This window comes from Polypterus senegalus, chromosome 6, assembly GCF_016835505.1.
Source record: "Polypterus senegalus isolate Bchr_013 chromosome 6, ASM1683550v1, whole genome shotgun sequence".
Lineage (NCBI taxonomy): Eukaryota > Metazoa > Chordata > Cladistia > Polypteriformes > Polypteridae > Polypterus > Polypterus senegalus.
This window is the reverse complement of record NC_053159.1, coordinates 176,812,164-176,832,720: the sequence shown is the minus strand read 5'-3', so window position 1 is coordinate 176,832,720 and position 20,557 is coordinate 176,812,164. Positions and strand designations below refer to the sequence as shown.

Sequence of the window (20,557 nt, the reverse complement as noted above, 5' to 3'; positions counted from 1 at the left end):
AACAGATACATTTGCCATTTTTGCCCAATCAATCTACACTGAATGACCCATAATGACAAAGTGTAAACGGGATTACAGAAAGGTCTGCAAATATATTTAAAAATCAAAAATGGAGACATCTCCTTCACTGAAGTATTGAGACCCTTAATTCTGTACTTTGTAGAAGTCTTTTAGGCAACAATTACAGCTCTGAGTCTTCATGGCAAAGTCTCTACAAGCTTGGCACACCCGGATTTGGGCAGATCCTCTCACGCTATGTCAGACTGGATGGGAAAGTGTCCGTGGACTGCCATCTTCAGGTCTCTCCTCAGATGTTCAAGTCTGGGTTTTAAAGAGAGACACACTTGTCCTAAAGTCACTCCAGCATTCTCTTGGCCGTATGCTTCGGGTTATTATTGTGTGGAAAGTTCAATTATTGGTCCATTCTGTGGTCACATGCACTCTGGAGCAGATTTTATTCATCATTTTCTTAATTCAGTCACCCTGCCCTTGCCATTGAGAAGCATCCCTACAGCATGATGCTGCCACTATCACCACCATGCTTCACCCTACAGATGGCATTAGGTGGGTGATTAGCAGTGCCTGGTCTGAACCAGATTTGGTGTTAATGTTCTGCTAAAAAGAGTTCCATTTTTGTTTCATCAGACCAGAGAATCTTTTCCTTATACACTCAGAATTTAGATAGATAGATAGATAGATAGATAGATAGATAGATATGAAAGGCACTATATAATAGATAGATGGAGATAGATAGACAGACAGTTACTTTATTAATTCCAAGGGAAAATTCAGATATTACAGCAGCAGCATACTGATAAAGAACAATATTAAATTAAAGAGTGATAACATTGAAGGTATAACTGACAATAACTTTGTATAATGTTAACGTTTACCCCCCCGGGTGGAACTGAAGAGTCGCATAGTGTGGGGTCTCCTCAGTTTGTCAGTGGAGCAGGACGGTGACAGCAGTCTGTCGCTGAAGCTGCTCCTCTGTCTGGAGATGATCCTGTTCAGTGGATGCAGTGGATTCTCCATGATTGACAGGAGCCTGCAGACTCTACAATAGAGTCTGCCTTCCTCACCAGTTTGTCCAGGTGTGAGGCGTCCTTTTTCTTTATGCTGCCTCCCCAGCACATCACTGCATAGAAGAGGGCGCTCACCATGACCATCTGATAGAACATCTGCAGCATCTTATTGCAGATGTTGAAGGACACCAGCCTTCTAAGGAAGTATAGTCAGCTCTGTCCTCTCTTGCACACAGCATCAGTATTGGCAGTCCAGTCCAAGTTATCATCAAGAGTGGCTTCCATCTAGCCACACTACCCTAAACGCCTGTTTGATAGAGTGCTGCCGAGATGGTTGTCCTTCTGACAGGTTCTCCCATCTCAGGGAAGGACTTCTGAAGATCTGTCTGAAGAGATGTCAGTTTTTGTTTTTTTAATAAATTTGCAAACCTTTCTGAATACATGTCTTCACTTTGTCATAATGGGTTATAAGTGTAGATTGATAGCCAGAAATGACAAATGTCTCAATTTAAAAATAAATCTACATCATCATAACAAGAAAGTGAAGGGGTCTCAGTACTTTCGGAATACAATGTACATTACAGAAGTTCACTTGATGTTTCTTAGGTTACTGCTAAGTTGGTCAATACTAGAGAGGTAAATAATACATATTTCCATTTATAATAAAGCCATGTGGAAATAACTCAGGGTTGAGCGTATGCTCATCACCTCTGTGTGTGCCTGGACTTTACAGTCTCTGGCAGATGCCCAGGCGGGACACCCCTTCGCTGTATATTCATAGGGAGCAGCCCTGGACGGTGCAATACTTCCCCCTGGACGCTAGTTGGCTGCCCCCCTGGGTTGGAGCGGTGCCTTGGTTTCCCGCAGGGCTCCATGGGAATTGGAGTTGGGTGCAGCCCTATTGGGTCCCACAGGCGCCGCCAGGGGGTGCTGCAGCTGGGACTCCTGAGCCCTTATGGGCAGAGTATTCGCCCGCCACACCCAGAAGTGCAGCCGGAACTCGGCAATCAACCCCCTGGAGCACCGGGTGGACTATAGAAGAAGCCAGCAGGCACCACTCAATGGCCAGAGCCGGGAGGAGGAGGACAAAGCTTGTCGGGAGTAGGGGTGGTACCAAGGAAGAGCGTGTTTTGGGTGCTTTATTTGTACTGGGGACTGTGTTGTGCCTGTGAAGATTTTGGGGAAAACATGCCCACAGGTGAAGAACAATAAAAGTTGAGTTGTTTTTATACATGCCCCTGGTGTGAGCCTGTGTCGGGTCAGGTGCCTATATAGTGCCTTTCTTACAAGTCTGATATACAAACATAAGGCATGTGCCCTTTGTTAGACATTTCCACCATGTGTAAGATAAGCCATTGGCCACACAGCTAACTAAACGGATATTCATGAAAAACTAGGAATGGCTGGTAGGTCAAACACGGCCAACTCCACATTTAAGTGACATGTAGTTACACTTGTTTTGTTTTTTCATTTGGAGCACAGGCAGCTGAAGTGTCTTGCTCGTGGTCACACATTGCTGGCAGTGGGATTACAATTTAAAACCTGGTTAAAAGTCTAATGTGCTACGCCACAAGTTCATAGTGCTGTTGGTAAGTGCTTCCTACTTGTGAAAACCTCAGATTAGCAAAAAAGAAAGATTTTTTTTTTTATTTTGGAGTGTTAAATGGTGTGATCAAGAAATAACCAATGGATTAATGTAGAAAAAAAATTAAAGCATCTCCTACTCAAAGGTGTCTCACTGGTAGCTGCTAAATGAATTGTCTGTACGCTCCTCCTGTATATTTTAATGTAATAGTAACAAGATGACCCCTGGATAGTCGTTTTCTGACCTGCTCATCCAATTTAAGGTGGGCCTGTAGTCCATCCTGGCAGCATCAGGAACCAGCCCTGAATGAAGTACCAGTTCCTACTCTCACACACACACACACACGCACACACACACACACACCGTCACTACACCTCAATGCTTAAATGTCAAAGGGTACTCAAATGCAGCTCTTCGCTTGTCAAGTGACCCAAAGTGTGCCATATCCTTGCCCTCCTGCACAAAGTAATCCTTCAGTGCCCAGTGTTTGCGTTGGCTCTTGCTGTGCTTTCTTTATTTTCACCGCCACAACAGCAAGTCTTTATACCCCTGAGTGTAAATCATTTGTCTCTACGCGGGTGACTGGACTGAGAGAACGCTGACAAAGAGAGCGAAGAATCGTGGAGGCAGACGGGTAAACAAAGTGACTAAAGATGGTCTCCCGCACTGCTTCATCAGGGTCAATGTTGGGATAGTTTACACTTCCACAAAACTAAACTTGTGCCTAAAAGAAAAACACACCCCCATCCTTAAGTTCTGCTTCTTGGTCAACTGCGACGTTCATTTTAGACTAAACCGTCTCTGAACTGATGTGCGCCTCACATGACACTCGGAGTGTTTTATAACCATCTGACAGATGCATTTGAAGAAGTTAAAAAAGAAAAAGTCATTCAGGTAGCGCCAGCTATTTAAAAGAAGTGTGGCAAGGCAGATGATTGCACAAAATGTTTACCCCTGCACTGAGAGCCGTCTCGTCAAACAAACGTTTATCTTAATAGTCATGAGTGACAAGCTCGATTTATTATCACCAAAGGAGGGCTGTAATAACTTCTTGGGTTACAATGCTTCCCAGTTAACAATTACAACACTCAGAAAATGAGTTATTATTTAATTAGAACTAAAACAAAACTGGAGAAATATTAAAGCACCTTCAGAAAGCATTCAGGCCCCTTCACTTTTTTAGGTTGCTGCGTTACACTAAAAATCCTCTAAATTCATTTTTTCCCTCATCAAGTAACACTCAACACCCCAAAATGACAAAGTGAAAGCAAGATTTTAGGAATTTTTACAAATTTATTAAACTAAAAAACTGAACTATCCCATTGTGACAAGCATTCTAGCCTTTAATCAGTACTCATCAGAAGACTCTATGGCAGCGACTCCAGCTTGAAGTCTTCTTGGGTTTGACGTGACAAGCTTTACACACCTGGATTTGGGGATTTTCTGCCATTCTTCTCTGCAGATCCTCTCAAGTTTTGGATGGACTGCTGCTTTCAGGTCTCTCCAGAGATGTTTGATTGGGTTTAAGTCCAGGTTCTGGCTGGGTCACTCAAGGCACTTTGGAGCAGGCATTCCTTAACTCTTTCAGGGTGGATATCGACTTTTGTCAAAAGGATGGGATGGCGGTGGTAATCAACTGTAAACGGTGACAAATCCCGTCGTTATGTTTTAGCTGGACTCTCTTTATAGAGGGAAAGAAAGTTAGCTTCATTGGTTTGAGCGGGACTTCCTGCGCTGTTGTGACTAATGAGGAACAAACAACGGCAAAAATGGCATCGACAACTGGAGAGATTGAAGTGAAAGCGTAAAGTAAAATATGCCATGGATGACATTCTGCATATTATTGCTGAATTGGACTGTTGACTTGTCGGACTCCGATTTTGATACAAGTGATTGAAAACCAATGTGAGGTACCAGCATTGGCTGATTGGTCCCCAGCTGATTCACTTGGGAGGAACGCCATTCACAATGACAAGAGGTACAAACCAGATTGCGATGCACTGCGTGCGCCCCCTCCGCCACATGATGACAGCCTGGGAACAAGCCTGCCGTGCATTCCTGGCAGCCACAGCACGCAGTAAAAGACATTTCATGACATGACAGGAGACCATTGTTTTGTATGCTTTTCAGATTTTGGAGAAAGTATGAGGCCCTCGAAGAGTCAAGGATATTTCTGTACTTTGCTCCATTGCCGTCTACTGAAAAACAACTCCACAGCAAGATGCGGCCACCATCATACTTCACTGCTGGAATGTCAGTGCACGGGTTTTCTTCAGATGTACCGCTTAAAGGCCAAACAGTTTAATTTTCGTTTCATCAGACAAGAGAATGTTGCTTCCCACAGTCTGAGAGTCCTTTAGGTGCCCTTTTTGCAAACTCCAAGCAGGCTTTTACGTGTTATCTCGACATTCTATCGTAAAGTCCACATTAGTAGAGTGTTGCAGTGGTGGTTGCCCTTCTTGACGTTCCTTCTATCTTAAGAGAGGTTCTCTGGAGCTCAACCAGAGTAACCATCAGGTTCTTGGTCACCTCTCTTGCAAAGGCCCTTCTACCTCAATTGTTTAGGAAGAGCTGTGGTTTTTCCAGTCTTATTCCATTTAAGAATTATGGAGGCCATTGTGCTCTTGGGAAACTTCAATGCTACAGGAATGTTTTGTGGCCGTCCCCAGATCTGTGCCTTGACACAATCCTGTCTCTAATCTCTGCAAGAAGTTCTCACCAACTATGAAAAAACCTCGTATGTCACATCTTTCAAGTTTTCGGGGAATTGTTAATTATAGGGGCGACATCATTCTCTCAATCTCTAGATTTCATTTTTCCTGCACTTCACGTTGTGACGGTGCGGGTTCTGCTCCATGCTCCCATCTGGCTTCTGCGGAGCTCTTGAACCCGACACCGTCGGTAATGTCACCGACAGTGAAGACATCAACAACGAAGGAAGGGGATGGTGCAAAAAGTGCAGAGTGCTTTTATTTAAAACCAAAACCACAAACAGTGTCCAAATAAATAAGCGCAGTGTCTCAAATAGATCTTAAATAAATAATCCATTAAAACAGGTGAACCGTGGAGGTTCAAATCCAACAAATAAATCCTTTTAAAACGAGGTTAAAATGATAACCAGTAGTGTCTTAAAACTCCGGTGCTTTCTTCTTTCTACTGGCGGCTTCCCTGCTTCTCCCATACGGGCCCAGCAACAGGGGAGTCACCCTACCAGTAAATGCAGCTCCCTCCTATTCCGATCCCCGGCTATATAAAGCTCCAGCTGGACCGAGACTTGGGTTCCCTCCCCATCGGCCAGGGTGCTCATGCTGGCGCTCAACACGCCCAAAGCCTCCTCAACCTCCACTCCCTTCAACAGCAAGTCAGCTCCTCAAAACTGCTCAGCTGGAGCGACCGCTTCAATCTGCCCCCCCGAGAGTTGGCCAAACTCTCCTCCGGGGCTCCCCTACCAGCTGCAATGAGCCTGCTCTCGCTCTCACCGGCTTTCTCCTTCCTGCCACCTTCTTCTCCCTTAACCTCCGTTCCCGTTCTTTCCTTTTTTCGCACTCCCCTCACCCGCCACGGGTTTCTCCTATTTATTACAGGGACGTGGATCAGGTGTGACGATTAGCAGATGCCGGCTTCAATCACAGATGCGCCCGGGAACCTCTCCAGTCGCACTACCACTCCCATCTTTAAGCCACGAGTGTAGCAATTATCAATTTAAATCTGGCCTTTTCAAATTTGCGCTGTGGACCCACTATACCACACACGTACACGATATCGAATTCACAACACCTGCCATTTAAATCATGCAGTCGCAGCATTTAAATCACGTGATCGCACTCCGACATTTTCATTGGTAGGTGGCCTTTCTTCATTGGTCGGTGGAGTTGCTATGTTTTTGTCTTGCAGTATGTAAAGTACTGTGTAGCTTCTTCCGTCGTGCTATGACCGGAATGAAGACATATTTGGCCATCACCTCAACCTTATAACATCTGGAAAGACCTAGTAACTCCAAAAACGAAAAAAAAAAAAAACAAACCTCAATTTTCGAAACGAATGGCAGTTACAAAGTTTTTCCATTACACGTGAGAGCTCCTTAGACCTCATGGCCTGGTTCTGCTCAACTATACAGGGTGGTCCAGATCCAATTATGCAGACTCCGATTGTCTGGATGACTTTGATTTATGTGGGGACGATTCCAGTTCAGCACAAAGATGATTCTTCATGTCGTCAGTTCGCACACTTCTCGATGGTCCGGGATTTTTCAGGTGATTTTCTATTTAATAAACTTAATAAGTTAAAGCCTAATGAAAATTGTATAATTAGATCTGGACCACCTCGTAGGACCTTCTATAAACAGGGGTGTGCCTTTCCTAATCAGTCCAATCAACTGAATTTATCACAGCGGGACTCCAAACGGGGCGTAGAAACACCAGTGACGACCAACAGATTGGGAAACTTCCAGTGTCGAAGCAAAGGGTCAGAATATCTCTGTGTGATATTTCAATATTTTATATTTGCAAAAATTCCTAAAATCTTGTTTTTGCTTTGATGTGAGGAAAAAAATAATTTAAATGATTTTTTAGCAAAGAGCTGCAACATAACTAAATGTGAAAAAAGTGAATGGTCTGAATACTTTCAGAAGGCGCTGTAAACCTTTAGTCTTCCATTTGTCTGTACAAGTGTGACTGGTAGGGGGGTCCATGGTTGGCCCTTGAGGTCACAGTGATGGAGGGGTGTTTTATTTTCCTTTGATGAACTTACTTTGTATTATAGTGTGACCACAGGTTGATTAAAAAGAGGGGAGTGGGGAGAGGATAACTGTTTTTTTTCCCTTGCAATTGTTGTCCTCTTTTGTTCCCTCAAGTCACAAACAAGTGGTCAAAAGTAGACACCTTTCCTCAAAGCTGAACACAAAAAAATTAAAACAAGATCTTACCTTATAGGTACACAGAAGACAGATGCTCATTTGCTAGTTAAGCTTTGTGAAATTCAGGTCAAATGCATCTTTACATTGGGAATTACTGGGTAATTATTAAGCACGTAATCAGCGATACAGCTGAACAGCTCCACCTCCCCGCATTTGGCACGAGTGTTTACCTCAGTGTCGCTGTTGAGATTCCACAGGTCAAGCCGGCCGACTCCATCAACACAGGCAAACACAGCAGGGTGGCTGGGAGACCACATGACATCATAAACATAGTCTGAGTTGTCCTCAAATGAGTACAGCGGCTTGTTATTCTGCATGGCAGGGGGGAAAAAAAATATGCTTGCTGTAAACAACAGTCATCGGCTTAAGAAATGCATTACAGTGCAGTTAGATCAACTGTGCATGCCCCCCTTAGCACAAACTGAAGTGCCAATGTTGCTCGAGCCTTTTGTTAAGAAGTTTTCTTTTACATGTGTAGCTGGAGTTGCCACAGGGGCAAACAAGTAAAGAAGCGACTCTAAACTCTAAAGTTTAATTTTACCACGTGGTGTGGCAGATGGGAGGACTTTTGGGGCCTTCAAATTTCAACTTCATGTTGTTTTGGACAATCTTGGCAAATAGGATGGATGAGGTTTGAGCTCATTACAACTGTTCTAATGTTTTAAAAAAATAAATATATAAATAAGTTGTGATGAACATGATCATCTGTACAAAATAAATAAAAAAACAAAAACAACAATGGTACGATATTGAAGACATGCAAACAAGATTCTGTACTTTCAGGGAAACACTGCTGTGCGTATCAGATTTTTTGAAGGAACCCATCTGCAGACTTAAATTTCACCCAGAAGTATGTTTCACCAATCAGCGCGTCTGACTGACATATAGCACATACATAAACACGCAATTCATTTACATGTATTCATTTAGAGGCGGCCCACCAATTTAAATAAGGGCTCGTTTATACTTCACGTTCAGAACATACGAGTTGCAGTACCAGCAAAAAGTCAGGGGGCGCAGTTTGATAAAAGTTGGAATGTGACGTCAGAGTCTCTAGTTACTATCTACATGTGACAGATAGTCGCTATGCGGATCCTACGAGATCGATGTGCGCGCTTCAATGTCTGATGAATGGCTCGATGTGGTCAAGCAAAATACCGACATACAGATGCATTTGTGGTGCTTTTACATTCATGAGTCACATATTCCTGATCGTAATGACACAACGATACATTTTAAAAGTCTCACATATCATCTTTTTTTTTCTAAAGCTTCCTCCTGACCTGACAGCAGCGGCACACAGCAATAGACCGCCACACAGAACACATTAAATGTGTGATATTCCAGCTCTCTGCACATTTAGAATCCTTAGATTTATACTTGATATCACGTTCATGATGAAATGCATTAAAGTATGTATGTTACATTTTACAGATAAATCGTTCATTTCGTTTAAATAATGAATACTGTTAATAATTAAACACATGAGGGTGACACGGTAGCACTGCTGTCTCACAGGGAGTCACGTCGCTGGTATTCCCTGGCTGGAGTTTACATGTTTTCCTGCTGGGTTTCTTCCGTGTGTTCTGGTTTCCTTCCAAAGACATGCAGATTTGGGGACACTAAAATGACGGCAGCGTATGTGTGTGTTTGTATTCACTTTGCGATGAGCTGAGGCCCCGTCCAGGAATTGTTTCTGCCTCGTGCCCAGTGCTAGTTGGAATGGACACATCCCTGGATTGATGGATGTAATCATTAGACATCCTTTTCAGAGATATTGCGGTAAGGTGTCATCGGAATTTAATGGCTGTTCCAGACAATTCACAACACAGAGAAGCCGAACCTGTTCTCACCGTGATGATATATCACACTGCCACCTGGTGGATTCCTCCAGATTTACGTAAAGTATGTACACTAGTAGAAATAGTAAAACGCTTGAGTGGCAGGAGCGTCCGCTGCAGCATGCGTCGCATAGCGTGAAGTACAAACCTGGCCTGAGACAGCACAGTGTGCCGGTTGGCAGATCAAGTGACTCAGTCCTGGTCAAAAAGTGAACCAGTGGTGCAGACTGCACAGAATGTACTTTATAGTCTAAAGGTCCAGCCACTACATGGCTACGCTATCAGCATTCAAAAAGTAAAAAACACAAAACAATAAAAACTCAGGGAATGCTTGTCATGGGGAAAAAAAAACAGTTACAGTACTTTCGAGCACAGCCTTCACTGACAACTTCAACTGTTTTTTAACGCCCATCTCAAACATTATTTTTGCTGACCACTGCTTTGACTTCATCTTCTGGGCCATATGATGAAAGGTTCACTTTAGGCGCTTTGCCACCAAAGGAACACTTTTAAGAAATGGGGGCCAATTGGAAACGAAGGAACTTTTGTAGCATTTTCCAGCACAGGAACGTGGACCGTTTGTAGTTTCTGGTTCCTTTCTTAGCTCCTACTTCAGCGTAGGTACTTTTAGTTTAACCAGAAACTATCATGGGTGGGGCTCAAGAGATGAATTGATGGCTGAGAAGAAGCACTTGCCACAATTTTACTCATCTGTTAGTAGTTTGGACTTTGGAAAGATATCGGTGAAGATCGGTGAAGCACTTCACACCGCATCACTCTTTGCAGTTGCCTCCCTGGTACGCTACATCAGTCATTAATCTCCCTCATGTAGTTGTGATCACTTCGAAGCAATAAGGTGTAGGGGTCTTCTCCCTGATGTGCCACGCCATGCACCTAATCGAAGCAATAATCTCCCCCGAGAAGATGCAATTGATGCAAAGTAATATGGTGCAGGGGAGCCAATCATAACACACTTCACACTGCATCACTCTTCTTTGCAAGTCACATATTTTGCATAAAGGTTATACGTTCCTGTTTTGCGGTGGGAATGCAACTCGTGAGCGGACGTGAACTCATTTGTTCCTAAAAACAAAGTTCCTGCCGAGGGAAAGCACCAACAGGTGTCTACTATTGGATACTCTAAGGGTGCTTTCACACCTACAGCATTTGGTGCGCACCAAACGTGTTTGGTCCCTTGGTTCAGTTCATTAGCTTTGATGTGAATGCAATCTCGGTACTTTGGTGTGCACCAAATCAATCGATCCGAGACCTGCCTGAAGGGGTGGTCTCGGACCGCTTTATCCGCTCTACTTTGGTACGGTTCGTCTGGTGTGAAAGCAACCAAAACCAAATCTGACGAAATGGTATAGTTTAATGCACTTTGGGTATAAGAGATACGGGGTTGTGGGTAAAATTATTTTCAATTCCTGTTGATTCCATTAAATTTTTCAAGCTATCGACTCGCGATGAAATCAAACTGCGGAGAAATGTGTAGTGCCGAAGAAATTAAGTGCCTCATAGATATATGGTCGGATGAGCATATCCAAAAGCAACTGTCCACGACATAAAAACAGCTGCATTTACGCGCTGTTCAGTAAGCAGCTAAGGGAGAAAGGCTATCCTCAGACAGTTGAACAATGCCGTATTAAGACAAAAAACCTTGGGCGAAGTATATAGAAGTGCGTGATGCAATTAGCAAGACAGGAAGTTCTGGAAAAAAGAAAGACAAGTTTCCCTGGTGCCGATGGGCTTCGCGGTCTATTTTGGTTCGTTTAGAACAAGGCATATGTGAAAGCAAACCGTACCCACGTCTGTTTACTACATTGTAAAATTTTTCTGACTGGTGCGGACTAAAGCAATCGAACTATAGGTGTGAAAGCAACCTTACTATAAATTACTTCATGTTCCATGAACAGCTTAAATCTTAACATCTGACAACTACCCACTGCTAGTAGTTTTGCAGTGTAGCAGGTATGTCACTTAATAACTTTAATGTTCTGGGAACCTTACTTATAGTTACCAGAGTTTAAAACGGGGATGCACCAAATTTTTGGCTACAAGAAATATCTGTCCAAAAATAGCAAAATAAACGCACATTACATATTTGGCCAATTTTTACTTAAATTGTACATCAGCTTCAGTCAAAAATTATCATTTTGGAAAGGCAACATTAGAGTTATTCTGTAGTAGGAGACAGCACCCTAATTTACTTAATTATTAAGAGCACACTTTGATAAACAGACAGACAAGGCACTATATAATAGATAGATAGATAGATAGATAGATAGATAGATAGATAGATAGACAGATAGATAGATAGATAGATAGGAAAGGCACTATATGATAGATTAGATAGATAGATAGATAGATAGATAGATAGATAGATAGATAGATAGATAGATAGATAGATAGATATGAAAGACACTATATAATAGATAGATAGATAGATAGATAGATAGATAGGAAAGGCACTATATGATAGATTAGATAGATAGATAGATAGATAGATAGATAGATATGAAAGACACTATATAATAGATAGATAGATAGATAGATAGATAGATAGATAGATAGATAGATAGATAGATAGATAGATAGAAAAGGTACTATAAGACAGAAGGACAGACAGACACATACCTTTACTTATCTCAAGGGGGACATGTACCTTTCTACAGAAGTTTAAGAAATAACTAGGTACATATTATAACAAACAACAACACCTTTTACTGAAATGCATACCAGAATTACTAACAAGAACGAAAATGTCTGCCTTGGGTGCAAATGAAGTGAGGAACCATAAGGGTGTCTTGTTTTAGATATGGAGAAGCCCCACTCACACCATTGCTGAGCAATTTGTTGGCTGAAAGTATTTAATTCCAGCATGTCAGAGTAAGGATGCACAGTGAATTTATCCCAAAATGCCTTACTAATACAGGTATGCCTGTATATTTGAACACCACAGTGTGAATATTTGGATATATGTGTATTTAAATTCTTGAAAATCAATCAAAATGTTTTATTTTACTTGCAGTTATTTCTGTGTAACATAATACAGTATAACCAAAGGAAAGTCGATCATTACATACAAGTTATTTAAGACTGAACAGCAAGTTTAGAGTGGTGCCTCAAACGTAAAGGGTTGCTGAAGTACAGACGTACCTTGGTTGTCCACAGTTTCACTGTCCAGTCAAAGGAAGACGTTACAAAGAGATGAGAGAAGTCAACTGGTCCTGCAGCAGTATGGCAGTGAATGCCAGTAATTGGTCCCTGATGACCCTCAAACATCTCACTGATTCCAGCTTTGCTATAAAAGAAGACAGTAATCCCAATGAGCTGCCGATACTGAACATTACACAAGATGCAGCACAGCGTGTATCACATTTATAAAAACACATGTCCAAACAAAAAAAATGATGTATGCCACATTAAAGGGCCTTTCAGCATGAGCACCATTGACAATTACAGTGACAAATACAGTAAATGTTATGGCACAAGGCAAATAAAACACTTTAATAAATGAAAGAAAAAAATTTATTATTTTCACTCTGAAAAAAAAAATAGAAAAGGAGTGTTATAAAGAAAAAGATTTGACTGAATGGCCTCTTATATACAGTAAGGCTGTATCTTTAACCCCTTTTCTCTTTTTGTTGGTGTTACTCTGGAGGTATCCTTTTCCTATTAGCTCATTTTGCTGGCACAGTCTTTTTCTAACCCCAGTGTAACCAATATACACAAATTCTGAAAAGTATGCTGTTTGGTTTGAAGTGGGAAATTGAAATTTCCAAGTTCCTAATCAGAGTTTTCACTGTGATTCCCTCTTAAGTCAGATTTCCAACTTGGAAACTTGGGGATGGTCTGTCAAGTCTGAGTTTATCTGACTTCAAATTATGACATCAATTCAAAATGGCCATATACACCGCACACTTTAGTGAAAGCTGTAGTATTATACCATTTATATTTGTGTCTCACTAGATCAGACACAGGACTGTCCAACTTCTATCCGTGGACATACTGCTATTGAGTTTGGATGCGCAAAAGACCGCGTAGTGCATTGTTATCAACTGAAATGTATTTCAATGGAGCAAACATAAAGGTTTTCCTGACCAGTGTGTTAGAAGAAAGGAGATCTCAGACTGGCCGCCCTGTATGTCAATCAAGTGGCAAATGCCATCGGGAGGATATATGATAGACTAACATTTAAGCAAAATTTTTTTTGAATGCAATGCGATCTACCTGCACTACCTTGCCGATCTACCGGTCGATTGCAATCGACATATTGGGTACCCCTGCCTTAAATCATTCTTGACGCAGATTGAAGACTTAAGTGCCAGCTTAAGTGAAAAATGAAAGAAAACGTACTAAATAATAACAACACAAACACTGACTTAATCAGTTTTAACATGAAAAGATGCAGACGGAAGAAGAAGCGGGCCGCTAGGGTGGAGAAAAGAAGAGCTGCTCAGGAAGCAGCAAGCGCATCAACCTCTGAGCAAACGAATGGTAAACAAAGACAGAGAAAGAGGATGAAAACTAGGAATGTCAAGTCAAGTGTATTCACTGCAGTGCGCCGTTACTGGTATGGAGATTTTACAGTTTAAACAGAAGCACTGTCTGAAGAGATGCCAGCTTATGTCACCTTTGACGTGTGCATTCTCATGTCTTTCTCTTGTTGTATTACTTGAGAGCAGCTTCACAGTTAAAGATAAAGCAGTTTCCAGCATTGTTGGGAAGCGATTTCCTAACACAATCCCTCTATTTCAATCCAGCTCTCAGCCAGTTCAAATCTTGACCTTTGTTTCTGTCAACGCTACAGAAAATGCCACGCAAAACACTGAAATGGAATTAAATGGACAAAGCTGGCTTTTAAGAGTTTGTGTTATTTATGTTGTACAAAAGACGAAGCTGTTTGGTAGTTTCAGCTCTTAACAGGATAATGTAATTCTAATCAAAGGCTTATTATTTGGGTGCTTCTTGTAATCAAGACAAGTTAAAGGGCAACTACACTAAGCACTAATCCTACTGCCCTTCAACAAAGAGAGCAAGCAATTTGTTTTTTACCTTCCATGGCGGCAGGCAGTGTACACAGAGCCCTCTTCACTTCCAACCACGAAGTTATTCACGTCTCCCAGAGGGAAGGACATGCAGGTGACAGCCACAGCCTTGGACTGCTTGTGGACGAGCTCCATACTGTCCTGTTAAACACAGCAAAACGAGAGACATGTTCCATTAGCGTGAAATGTGGGAGCCCATGGCACTTGTACAGAAGACGAATAAAGCATCGTAACAATTAGCAACGTGCAGAAGCGGAAACACAAATCCAGCAAAGCACCTGCAACATCAAAAAAAGAGCAAAGCTTTTAAGTTGAATTGACTAAGCTTGAAAACTAAAATGAAAAGAAGCCTGAAAAACATTTTTAAATTGTGTTTACGTTATGATGTGTGTATTTAGCATCGTTAAAAAACATTTGCACAGCCATTTGACGACATTTTTGTAACAATTTCTCACTGCAGAAGTACTAAGCATTAAACCAGAACTGTTTATTTAGAAATAATGTAGTCTCTCCGAGATTGCGGAAATGTAATTTCTTAGGCTGATTTACTTTTGCAATATATACATCTTTTCAATTTAAAATTTCAGATAAATGATTCATGCCACATCACTTTCATGCCCAAATCAAATGTTTTCAGAATTAGATTACACCTTATGCAGAAATGCATACAGTGGATTCAGAAAGTACACTTTATTGTGTCGGAGATTTCACTTCAAATGGAAAAATTTGCCACTTTTGCCAATCAGTCTACACTCAACAACCCATAATCACAAAATGAAAAAAAAAATGTTTGAAGAAAGGTTTTATTAAAAATCATAGACTGAAATCTCTCATTCTTGTAAGTATTCAGACCCTTTGCTGTGGCACTCCAAATTGTACGTCCTCGTTTGCCTCAATGCTCCTTGAGATGTGTCCAATCCAACTGGTTGGACATTGTACACAAAGGCACACATGTACCCATGTATAGAAGATGAAGTGTTGGATCGGGGCTAAATGTTTCACTTTGGTATTGATACCAGCCTTTGGACCTCAGTACCAGTACCGAAACAAATAACGGATACCACTCCATCCTGCACACCATGTCCCAGCCTGCAAACCCACAAGCCTCTCTGCTTCACTGCATTACTGAAATCAGTAAGAGGGACTTCCCTTTGAATTTGGCAGCACATTTATATAAATATGTATGTTTGAAGAGTGGAAGTAAACACCCCTCTCCATCTTTGTGATTCTAGCTAGATGTAAAATGTACGAGTGGGCGTCAAGCTAAAGTTAGAAAGTGGGATTTATTAGAAAATGGAAAGAACCTTAACACAACTGCTCATGTCATTTCTAGATGTCGTCTTCACCCTTCTCAATGCACTCGCCACCACCCTTTCTTCATGTCGTCATCTGTCTTGAATCGACGACCACCCAGATGTTCTTTTTGGAAATCACACGGTGCCAAATCTGGTGAATAAGGAGGATGTGGCAATACCTCAAAGTTCAGTTTCTCCAGACGAGCCTTGGTGTTCTTGGCAGTGTGTGTGTCACTGACTTGCAGCAAAAGGACTCCTTGAGACAGACAGCAGTCCCCGCCGCTGGGATCGAAGGGCAGGGTTCACTTTGGTCTCCAGCGAGTCAGAGTAACTGGCACTAGTGAATGGAGTACCCCTCGCTCAACATGTAGTGTTCAACAATAACTTGGGTGCACGGAGTGGTGGCGAAGACGAGGTAAAACCTTTTATTCTACTGGAATCCTGGCACTGCCAGGCACATGGCACAAGTGTATTGAGGAGGGTGGAGGCGACATTGAGAAATGACATGATCAGTTGTTTTAAGGTTCGTTCCATTTTCTAATAAATCCAATTTTTCTAACTTTAGCTCGACTCCCCCTTGTATAATTAATCAAAAAGCATGGGGTGGGGGCAGGGCTCTAGACTAACTTTTTCCACTGGTTGCACTGGTGCGCCTAACTTTTTTTCTTAGGTGCACCAGCACAAAAGTTAGGTGCACCCACATTTTCAACCGCATCAAATTTAACACCACAGTTTTACACGTTCACTTTATTTATTTATTTATTTTTTAAATCGCTGTCCATATAGGCAATATTGACTTGTAAATGATTAACAATCTGGTCAATATAAAGTTCTTTATTTGAAGGCAAGCACAATTCTACAAGAAAGGTAACTTACTGAAAAAGTGTTGGTGCTTAAAGTGCTTTACTGAGCTGAAATTTAAACTTAAAAAATCTCAAGATAAATTAACTAGAAAGAAAATCTATTAAGTGTTTTAAGGGCTTCAAACTGAACATCTCATGGCTCAATGTCTTACGGACTATCCTCCATTGCAGTCACATGCCCCTCGGATGGCCAACTCCTGTAGTTTGGCCTTCTTGATCTTTGGCCTTGACTAAACCAGCTGGCCACACTCTCTCTAGCATCAAAATCTTCCAGACTTGGGCATGAGCATGCTCGACCTCAAAGTGTCCAATAAGTATATTCACCGCTCTTCCTCTCCGCAAGATACGACCGTACACAATGATGCATTCCTTTGTGGCGATATCTGTGTCTCCGTCGATCAGGAATGCCATGTACGCACTGTTCGCAATTTGCACAGACGTCTTTTTTTTCAATGTATCTGCGATGACTCCTATAAATTGGGCGCGCGACATCATTGCTGTATCGTCGGGTTTACATTCAAGCCATTTTTCTTCATAAGAATTATTTCGGACTTGAATTTAGTGAAGGGAAGTTCTTCTTTTGCAATATTGTAGGCAACGTTAAACTTAATTATCATCTCGGCCTCGCCTGATGATCTGTTTGTTGCTGCCTGCCGCTGAAAGGCAGCGGGGAGAGGGACACTTGAGCAGTGCATTTATCGCGGCATGTAATGTGTTTTATAGATGCATTGTGCTTTTTCAGCGTTTCAATTCTAAATGTATTAGAACCACTCACAAATGCACTACTGCCGGCCATGGTCTTCCCACACTCTTTACAGTAAATACAGTGCATTATATTATCGGCTTTACTGTATCTTAGCCAGGGAAACTGGTCAAGCCACTCTTTTCAAATGTATACACTTTACCCCTTTTAATTTCAGTGGGCTCGGACTCGATCGTATGTGGCTCATTATCTAATGTCGTCTCCGGACCAGGGCTTGCTATAACTTGGGAGGTTGATGGCTCCGTGTCAGAGCATTGGTTATGATTTTCGGACGGATCAGGCCCTAACTTAACATTCTTAACGAAAAAGCTGTCAATCGTTCTTTTCATCTTCTCTCATAATCCGCGGCTACATCCACTGTTTACCTGATGGGCTACTCACCTCTCTCTGTCTGACTGCATCACATGCATTTTCAAACGCACACACACGTACAGGAATATCTGGACCACGGCCAAACAGAGGGGGGGCGGGATTTGCCCTTCACTATCTCTGATTGGTTTAGACCACGATATGGGCCTAATGTGTGTCTGTTGTTGAACAACAGGGAGACTTTAAGAGTCACAGAGTTTCGTTTTTTCCCCCCTTCGAACGGCTGGTCGCACCGGTGCAACCTTTGATTTTTTTTAGTCGCACCATTGAGAAATTAGGTCGCACTCTAGAGCCCTGGGGGGTTTGCATTTAACGTTCTGACTGCATTGAAAAACTAGTGAGCAAGAGGTGCTTAAAAACTACCTCCAGTACCAAAATAAACAAAATGCTGGAATCATATTGTTTTAAAGATTGGATTTTTCTGTACCAGTATACAACACAATAATAAGGCCCCACAATTCACACTGCGTGTCAGGACAGAAACCAAGCCATGAAGTCCAAGGAACTCTATGTAGACCTCCACCATCAAACAGTGGTGAAGTATAGTTCAGGACAAAGGGATGAACCATTTCTAACATTAAGAATCTTCCCAGGAGCTCAGTGGCCTCAATAATTGTGAGATGGAACACATTTGGAACCACCAGGAGCCTTCCTAGAGTTGGTCATCTGGGCAATCGGAGTAAGCAGGTAAGATGGGTCTTGGTCAAGAAGGTGGCCAAGAACTCAATGGTCAATGGAACCCTTTGCTGTGATGGCAGAACCTGTTGGATGGACAACCACCTCAGCCACACTGTATCAATCAGGTGTTAGGCATATGAAAGAAAGCTTGGAGTTTGCCAAAAGGAATTAAAAAGATTCTGGTCTAATTAGGCAAATGCTGAATTATTAGGCCCAACTCTAAGCACTACTTCAGGTGAAGACTAGGTACTGCTCATCACCTACTCATCATTAAGGTGAAGCATGGTGGTGGCAGCATCATGCTATGAGGTGCTTCACAGTGGCAGGGATGGGGAGATTGGACAGAATCAACAGAAGGATGAATGGAGTCACATACAGAGAGGACTCTAAAGAAAACCTGCTCCAGACTGCATGCCATCTCAGACTGGTGTGGTGGTTCACCTTTAGCATGACAAATACCCCAAGCATACAGCCAAGACAATGCTGGAGTGACTTCAGGACAAGTCTCTGAATATCCTTGAGTAGCCAAGCCAAAGACCAGACTTAAACCTCATTGGGGCATCAGTGGAGAGACAGTTTTCAGACACTTCCCATCCAAACTAATGGAGTTTGAGAGGATCTGCCAAGAGGAATGGAACAAACTGCACAAATCAAGATGTGCAAATCCTTGTAGAGACTTACCCAAGAAGACATGAAGCAGGAATTGCTGCCAAAGGAGTGGGTTTCTACAAAGTACAGAATTAAGGGTCTCAATATTTCTGTGAAGGAGAGGTCTCCATTTTTGATTTTTAATAAATCTGCAAACCTTTCGGATATGAATTCTTGTATGAAAGAGAAATATCAGGTTTTGATTTTTAACACATTTCTGAAAACATGTTTTCTCTTTGTCATTATGGGTAATTGACTGATGGGCAAATGTATCCATTCAAATATATATATGTATCTACAACACAATAAAGTGTGCAGAAAGTGAAGAGAAGTTTTAAAACATTCAAAATCCACTGTATACACTATAGAAAAGAACTAAATGTATAAAATAAGATGTCAGTGTCACTGCACCCACAGCAACTAAGTTCTACCCAGCCAATGAAAGGTGGTAAGGATCAGCAGGGATGTACGACGACAGTAAGCTCTCACAGACTGCATATCTGTATTTGTTATTCACACTGGGAGCTACGTTGTAATTTTACAAAGGTGTAGTAAAAATAATGATACATCCTGGAGTATCAGTTTCAGACACTGCCTCAAATTGTTAGCTGCTGGCTTCATTGTCTAATTATACAGCTGGAGGGCACACTTCCTCTTAACGCGATGTTTGTCTTATATTTCCAAAAGCCAGACTGTCAAAATATACCGCACTCCACGGTGCAAGGTACCAGAAGGAAGAAAAGTGAAAAAGATGTGCGTCATTTAATTGGTGGGACTGCTCTCTTCTCTTCTTCATTTTTTTTTTTATCAAAAAACACATCCAACCACAGCTTGCTCCAAATTTGTATCAAGTGCTGCTGGGATTGGTTGCATGTCTACATCAAACTTTAGTTTAGATGACTGATAGATGGATTTTTATAACCAGTTACAGTGCCCTCCACGAATACTGGCACCCTTGCAAAGTGGGCTATGAAAAGAAATCTTTGTTCATCCTCTTGGATCTTTCATTCAAAATATTAAAAAAACCAAACCTTTAATTGAAGTAAAATAATTGAAAGGAAAAAGAAATTCTCATCCTAAACCGCAATGTTTTTAAAATAGATGTGTGCCACAATTATCAGACCCCTAGGAAGTCATTCCCATTTCTCCTTTTCAAGTTCATCAGAGTGAGTGGGAACACTTAGGGGGTCAACAGACTCACAAGGCAAATTCCCAATATCATCCATCATAATGGGAAAGACCTGAGAACACAGTGATGATGTGCGACAAGGGGCACAAATCAGGACACAACAATAAGAAAACTGTGACATAGTTGAAAAGGTCCCATAGCAGGGCAATAGTTTATAACGTTTAGAGCAGGGGTCTCCAACTCCAGTCCTGGAGAGCTACTGTGGCTGCAGGTTTTCATTCTAACCCTTTTCTTAATTAGTGACCAGTTTTTGCTGCTAATTTCCCTTTATTTGAATTGACATTTCTTGAGACTCTGATCGCTGAATTGATTTTTTTTTCCTTAAATGGCACCTA

The 20,557-nt window shown here is 41.8% G+C and overlaps 1 protein-coding gene across 5 annotated transcripts in view; it reads right to left on the bottom strand.

The window, feature by feature from the left end:
- LOC120531839 (cytoplasmic dynein 1 intermediate chain 2) overlaps window positions 1-20,557 on the bottom strand; it is a 149,394-nt gene that overhangs the window by 11,563 nt on the left and 117,274 nt on the right. For all 5 annotated transcript variants that reach the window (XM_039757619.1, XM_039757618.1, XM_039757620.1 and 2 more), the window contains 3 exons: window positions 14,425-14,558; window positions 12,526-12,670; window positions 7,696-7,836 (listed from right to left, as the gene is read on the bottom strand). In XM_039757619.1, the coding sequence (XP_039613553.1) occupies window positions 7,696-7,836; window positions 12,526-12,670; window positions 14,425-14,558 (420 nt within the window). The remainder of the gene's footprint in view (window positions 1-7,695; window positions 7,837-12,525; window positions 12,671-14,424; window positions 14,559-20,557) is intronic.